Source organism: Nelumbo nucifera, chromosome 2 (genome assembly GCF_055504915.1).
Source record: "Nelumbo nucifera cultivar China Antique chromosome 2, China Antique-T2T, whole genome shotgun sequence".
Lineage (NCBI taxonomy): Eukaryota > Viridiplantae > Streptophyta > Magnoliopsida > Proteales > Nelumbonaceae > Nelumbo > Nelumbo nucifera.
The window spans coordinates 67,628,879-67,635,480 of NC_142650.1; the positions used below are offsets into that span (position 1 = coordinate 67,628,879).

Here is a 6,602-nt window from a genome sequence, read left to right on the forward strand (position 1 = left end):
CATTTATCCATGGCTTGTGTGGATGCCATTGGAAAGGTCCCAAATCAAAGAATTTCCAAGTGATTAGGATAACATAAATATATAACAAATGATTTTCTTTTCAGCACTAAAAGAGAGAACTAAAAAAGAAATAGATAAATTTATCTAAAGGTCACTGCTAACACTATATTGCAATCATCAAATTTAGTTGGCATTGATCCACTAAATGGCACTCCTCAAACATATGGAACACCCAATTTTGTTGTTTTTCGGTCCATGATTCATTCTTCCCCAACCCCATGTTTTTCCCCTCAGTGGCTAGAAGCTCAGCCATTTTCTTCATCATCTCCGGCAAAGGTTTTGTCGAAATGAAACTCCACTCTCCACGAGCATGCATCCATGTTCAGATCTGACATTTTAACCATATCTCTTTAGATCACTGAGAGTGTGAGGTTTGAAACTTCGAGTCCAACAGGTTTTCTTTCTTTTATTACTCACTCTTTTTTTCTCTCATTTTTCTAAGAAATGAAGTGCTGAAGAATGAAATTGGTTTCACTCTTTTTCTCTCTCATTTTTTGAGTTCCAGCCTTGAGGAGAGATTTACAGAGAATCCTGAAAGTTTCTCCCTCTCATCCAGTCATCCGGTTTAGGATACAAACGGAGCCATTTTTCCTTCTAGGTGAAGAAGCTTCCACTTCCGCTCCAGCTCTAGACAATGCTATTTCTGTTTGAAATTTTCCTCTTTTTGATTTTCTTTTGCAAAACAAAATTCATAAATTCATTTGAATGTTTGATAACCTGGGCTGCATTTGTTTTGTCTTAAACAAAGTGTTCATGAGTCAAGCCAAATTACACACAATCCCCTTGCTTGATAACTTTTGATACCACTCAAGTTGATCATGTGATTTAATAATTATAAAAAAAGCTTATATGGTTTAATAAAATTAAACAAGTGTTTTGTATATAGGTGAATTAAATATGCTTCCCTAGAGTTCTTATATCACTAGAACATCTAATAAGTATCCGTACATAGTTATTGATACTACCAAGACTGTATTGCTATTGCTAGACAGGTCTTATACTTTTATTAATCTACTTCATAAACTTGAACACTAGAATAATCATGCATACCCATGCCCAAAATGTAAAGCACATAATATTACAACCACAACAAGCTACCAAAGCAATGTAACCGTTGCTAGATTGTGGTTGTACAACTGCTAATAAATGGTATTGGCTTGGGGCATCCCTACGTGGTGTGGGGTATATCTCACGGTACTGATCTATCCATATAAAAGATCCCTTATGATTCCCTTACAATGAACAACGAAAAAACCACCATCCATAGTTATTTTCAGTCCTAGTCATGTGTAATGTCATTTATCCCTTTCCGCATGAGCACATTGGCAAAATAGCTCCCTCTGCCATTAGTCTCTATATATAGGAACATATTACAATTGTATAAATAAGTATTATAATGCAATTGAATGGTAATTTAAAACAGGAATGAACCTACAAAATGTCTTCCACCATAAACTTAAGCTATGTTGTCAAGCCATATTAGTGCATAATAATTGTATAAAGTATAGTTAATGTGGATTGAACATCACTCCAAATTACATGCAAGCTTAGTGTGCCATTTGGTATTTCTTCCACAACTCATTGGCAATCTAATCTTGTAATGTATTGTGTTGTGAATTGCTATTTGAAGCACTTGCACCATCATTTCCACCATCCCCACCATTTACTTCACTCTCTTCATCGTCCACCATTTGGTCATTGTCCCATAAGTTTAGATGTTCATCTTTACGCACCTCTCTTGATAAAGTTATATGTAATGAATCATGCATGACTATGAATCATTGCAAGAATAGATCATAGAATGGAATGTTCTTCAATATTGAAAATTTAGAGACGAGTACATATAGTTGAACAGGTCTTCCTTGGTTCTAAACCAATCCCACTGCCCATGGAATTCACTTAGGTGGTACGACTAACTAGAATACAGTGTGAGATAGTCGGGTGCATTGGAAAGACCGAAATCAACAAGGTAGTATTTCCCTACATGTATTAATGGTGATAATATATCATGGCAGTGAAATTTTGGAATTAATGTAGTAAGGATTTGGAGATATTTATTCCCACCTGAGGGGATTCTAAGAAGTGGATGTATGGTTTAGCAATAGTTTTTGCAAGGATCCTAGAATCATGAGTTGAACCCTCCTATCCAATGTATACGAATCTAAACATCATGTCGAAGTCACACACCACGAAAACATTTTTTGTACAAACCTTCTTCCTATCTCTATAGGGGATTTGCTTATTACGTGGTGCACATGTTGAGACATGAGTGCCATTCATAAGTCCTATACAATCCTAGAAATAGAGGCCACCATTACCTTAATCCATTTGTGAAGGATGGGGGAGTAATGAGATCCTTCACTAAGTTGCATATTGCTCTGATAACCTTGTTTATGTGGGTGTTAATGGTCCATGTTGAATGTTGGAATCGCTTGACCATTAAATGGTTTTTATCGTTCTGGCTTATGGTGAGCATGAAAATTACAAAAGACTCCTCAGTTGTGGTGTTTCTTGCATTTTTCAATAAACCCCTCTCTTTGAGCAAGTAAACAAAGTTTTTGAATATGCGGCATTCTATCCTGAATGATTAATAGCATCTATTTGGATTTTTAAGGTCATATAGTATTTCTTTCCACACATAATTGTGTCCAAATAAAGAAGAGGTGTGGCATGGTTGTCTAGTTATTCTTAGTGCATATGTGTCTAATAACAATGGGATTACAATAGTATTGACTATCAACTCATCCTCCTTTGAGGATGAATTATCAACCCTAGTTTCACAACCACTATGAGGAGACATAATGGATAGTTTACCACTTAGTATCCTTGGACACTACTCAATAAAACATCTTTATAAGATCAACAATATATACTTGTGGAGTGCATCAAACAAAAATTAACCACACAACTAACCAACAATATACATAAGCAATCCCTACTGCAAACCATATATGTGCATCCCAATTGCATCATGAGATCCATAAAATAATCCATGAATTAGTTTAACAAATATAAATCACATGTTCTTTAAACATAAATCACCCAAAATGTAATAACCCAAAAACTCCAAAACCAATGCATCACAAGATCTAAAAAAAAAAAAAAAGAAAGAAACAATGCATAACAACTCAACTAAAGACAAGTCAACAAGTTTTCTTGTTTCCTTTATCTTGCTAGTGTATAAAAAAAGAAAAAGACAAGTTAACAACTGAAGCTAAGAAGACATGTCAGGGCTCATCCTCGAGTTATAGATAAAAAATCCGTAACTATAGACCTATAGCTATGGACCAGCTACGGTTAAAAAGCTATAGGTATAGTTGCGGTGCCAATAGGTTATAGCTATGAACACTAGAATTCATAGCTAAAACCCAACTATAGCTACAGTCCATGTTCATAGCTAAAGGCTCAAACTTATAACCATTCGTTCTTTTGCTATGAATAAAACTGAAGCTAAAGTTAACATATAGCTACGATAAGTTGGCCGTAGCTAAAACTATGAATCTATAGCTACGGTTGGATTTATGACCGTGGCTAAAAATGTGAATTTATAGTTACAATTTCAATTTGTCCATAGCTACAAACTTGAATCTATAGATACGGTTCCTCAAAACTTTAATTATATCTTAAATTTTTTGGGTATTAAATACAAACACCACTTATTTAATTCATACTATATTTTGGAACTTGACACAAATTTCCAATAAAGATTTTAATCTTAAAACAATAAATTACATCTCATGTGTATTTCATTTACATCCATATGTTCAAAATATATTACAAGTTCAAGTTGCTTTAATACATTAAACTCAATCCAAAAAAATGAAATAAACTTGACATTTGAAATTTGATCAAAATTTTCTCCATCTGCACATGTAAAGTATCTCCTTGAGAATGTTAAACCTATAAAGAAAATAACATAAAATAAGTTAGAAATATGGATATGAAGTTATGTATGAAAATCTAATTAATTGTGCTATGTATAATCATGGTTTTCAAAATCGGACTAGACCAGAAAAACTAGTAACCGGTCAGCCCCCGGGTCCGGTTTTATTAAAAACCGTTGAAAAGGTCAAAAAACCGCTAACTCGGTGGTCAAACTGATAAACCGTTTGACCCGAGCAGCGGTTCGCAAGTTACTCTTTTTATTTTCAATGTTTTGAATAAAAAAACAAAAAATAAAATACCTTCTATATCGCTAACCCAATTCAAATGTTTAGTCCCTTTAGCTTTAGGGTTAGAACCCATTTTCATTCTAACCCTTCCTGAGTTCCCTCCGGCGTCCAACGGCGACTGGCGACAGCGAGTTTACATTATTTAGAGTTGTGGCAACCAGCACTTGTAGGTAGTAGTAGTAAGAGTTGCGGCGGCCAGCACTTGTAGCGGTGGATGGCAAGCTTGCAGCGGCTGTCCAGCAGGTTTGCAACGGCGGGCGGGGAGTTTGCATTGGCAGTAACACCACCATTGGGCATTGGTGATTCTGCAAGTTAGAGCAGCACTTGCAACGACAACTTGCCTACGACCAAGCCTGACTCCATCAATGGTGAGCCCACTGTCACACCACCATTACCGGCACTCGACAGTGAAACCTTGAAGGACCCGATGGTATAATTTTTTTCTGAATTTTTTTGTGAGTTTAATTGATTTTTTTTGAATTTTTTTTGCTTAATTCTTTGTTTAGTTAATCTTGCTTATTTTTTTTTTGAATTCTTTGCTTAATTAATTATAGAGATTCACATACTCAATTACTCACATTGGCATAATTAGTTTTGTTTTATTAATTTTTTTTTTCAATTCCTTTCTTATTTGCTATGTGAATGATGATGATGATCAGATGATGTCAAAGAATGATAAAATATTAAAATCTCTTTTTCTTTGGATTTTTTTTAATTTTTTGCAAACATATCGTTTTTGTATTTTGATATTTTCTGCAAACTCAATATCGTAAAATTGCTGAAAGCTTGAAAGTTTTGCTTAATTTTCATTTGCAAATTTTGCTTAATTTTCGTGTGATGATCAGATGCTGAAAGTTTTGCTTAAATTTCTACAAGCAATTTACTCACATTTCTAATTGAGTGATTTTACCTTTTGGTTAATTATTTGCTTAATTAGTTTTTTGCTTATATGGAGTGATTTTACATTTTTGTTGGTTTTTTTAGTCAATCAATGTGCTATTCTAAAATTTAAATTTTATATTTTGTGTTTGTATGAAGGGATTTATTTTTGAGTTGGGTTTCTTTGATTGAACTAAGATGATGGAATCCGAAAGTCCAAATGCTAATACATTTGATCCAACTCCATCACGAGAGTCCATTTCATTAAATGATAGGGCAGAAATTGATTATGCTTTGGAGCATATTTTCCTTAAAGTTGATTCTCTTAATGGATCAAAGTCAATGACATGTCTTTATTGTCAAAAGACTTTTAAAGGGGGAGGGATTAATAGGATGAAACAACATCTTACCCAAAGGAAAGGTGAGATTGCAATTTGTCGTAAAGTACCCCATGATGTAAGGTTCAAAATGGAGCAAACGTTGAATGAAATTAATGAACGAAAAAGAAGTGAAAAGCAACCATTGAATTTTGTTGACACTAGAGCACAGTGTGGAAGGAATGATAATGATGATGATGTTGAGATTAGAGAACTAGATCCACTTAGTACACATGATACTTATCAAGGGAAAAAACCAACTACATCATCGGGAAAGGGGAAAGCATCTTCAGGGCTAATAACTAGACATTTTGCTCCATGGACCACTCCAGATGCACAACCTGGAATTAAGAGTGTATTGACATCTAAGGGAGCAATTAATCATGTGGACCGTGCTGTTATGAAGTGGTTGTGTGATGCTTGTATTCCCTTGAATGCTTTGCCTTCAAAATATTTTCAACATATATTGGATGCCCTTGCTACTATTGACCCACAGTACAAAGCTCCTTCATATCATAATTGTAAGACCAATTTGTTGAAGGATTTAGTTCAGGAGGTGCAAATGTTAACTGATAAACTCTGTAAGGATTGGGCTACATATGGTTGCACTATAATGGCTGACGGTTGGACAGATACACGTAGCCGGACATTGATTAATTTTTTAGTGTATTTTCCTATAGGAACTACATTTGCAAAATCTGTAGATGCTTCTGAAACAATCAAGAGTACAGAGCATTTAATTCTATTGTTTAAGGAAGTTATTGAGTGGGTAAAATCAGAAAATGTTGTTCAAGTAGTCACTAACAATGCTGCAAATTATGTTGCTGTAGGAAGATTGTTGGAAACAAAATTTCCATGGATATATTGATCACCTTGTGCAGCACATTGTCTAATCTTGATGTTAAAGGAAATTGGGGAAATGGATTATGTTGCAAACGTGGTTCAACGTGCATCTAAAATTAACAAATTTGTCTACAATCATATTTTTGTACTCTCAATGCTAAGGAAGAAACCTGATTGGACTAAGATAGTACGTCCTAGAACCACTCGTTTTGCAACTAATTTCATTGCATTGGGTAGCATTTTGAAGCGCATGCCCGATTTGCAAAATTTG

At 34.6% G+C, this 6,602-nt stretch overlaps 1 protein-coding gene across 1 annotated transcript; it reads left to right on the top strand.

Annotated features, from left to right (window-relative positions):
- The first annotated feature begins 5,309 nt into the window (after positions 1-5,309).
- LOC104601509 (uncharacterized) lies at positions 5,310-6,356 on the top strand. Its single transcript, XM_010264864.1, has one exon. It carries the CDS (start codon positions 5,310-5,312, stop codon positions 6,354-6,356), a length of 1,047 nt encoding a protein of 348 aa, XP_010263166.1.
- The last annotated feature ends 246 nt before the right edge of the window (positions 6,357-6,602 follow it).

Coding starts and splice junctions, on each gene's coding strand:
- LOC104601509 (XM_010264864.1), top strand. CDS start 5,310: ATGATGGAATCCGAAAGTCCAAATGCTAATACATTTGATCCAACTCCA.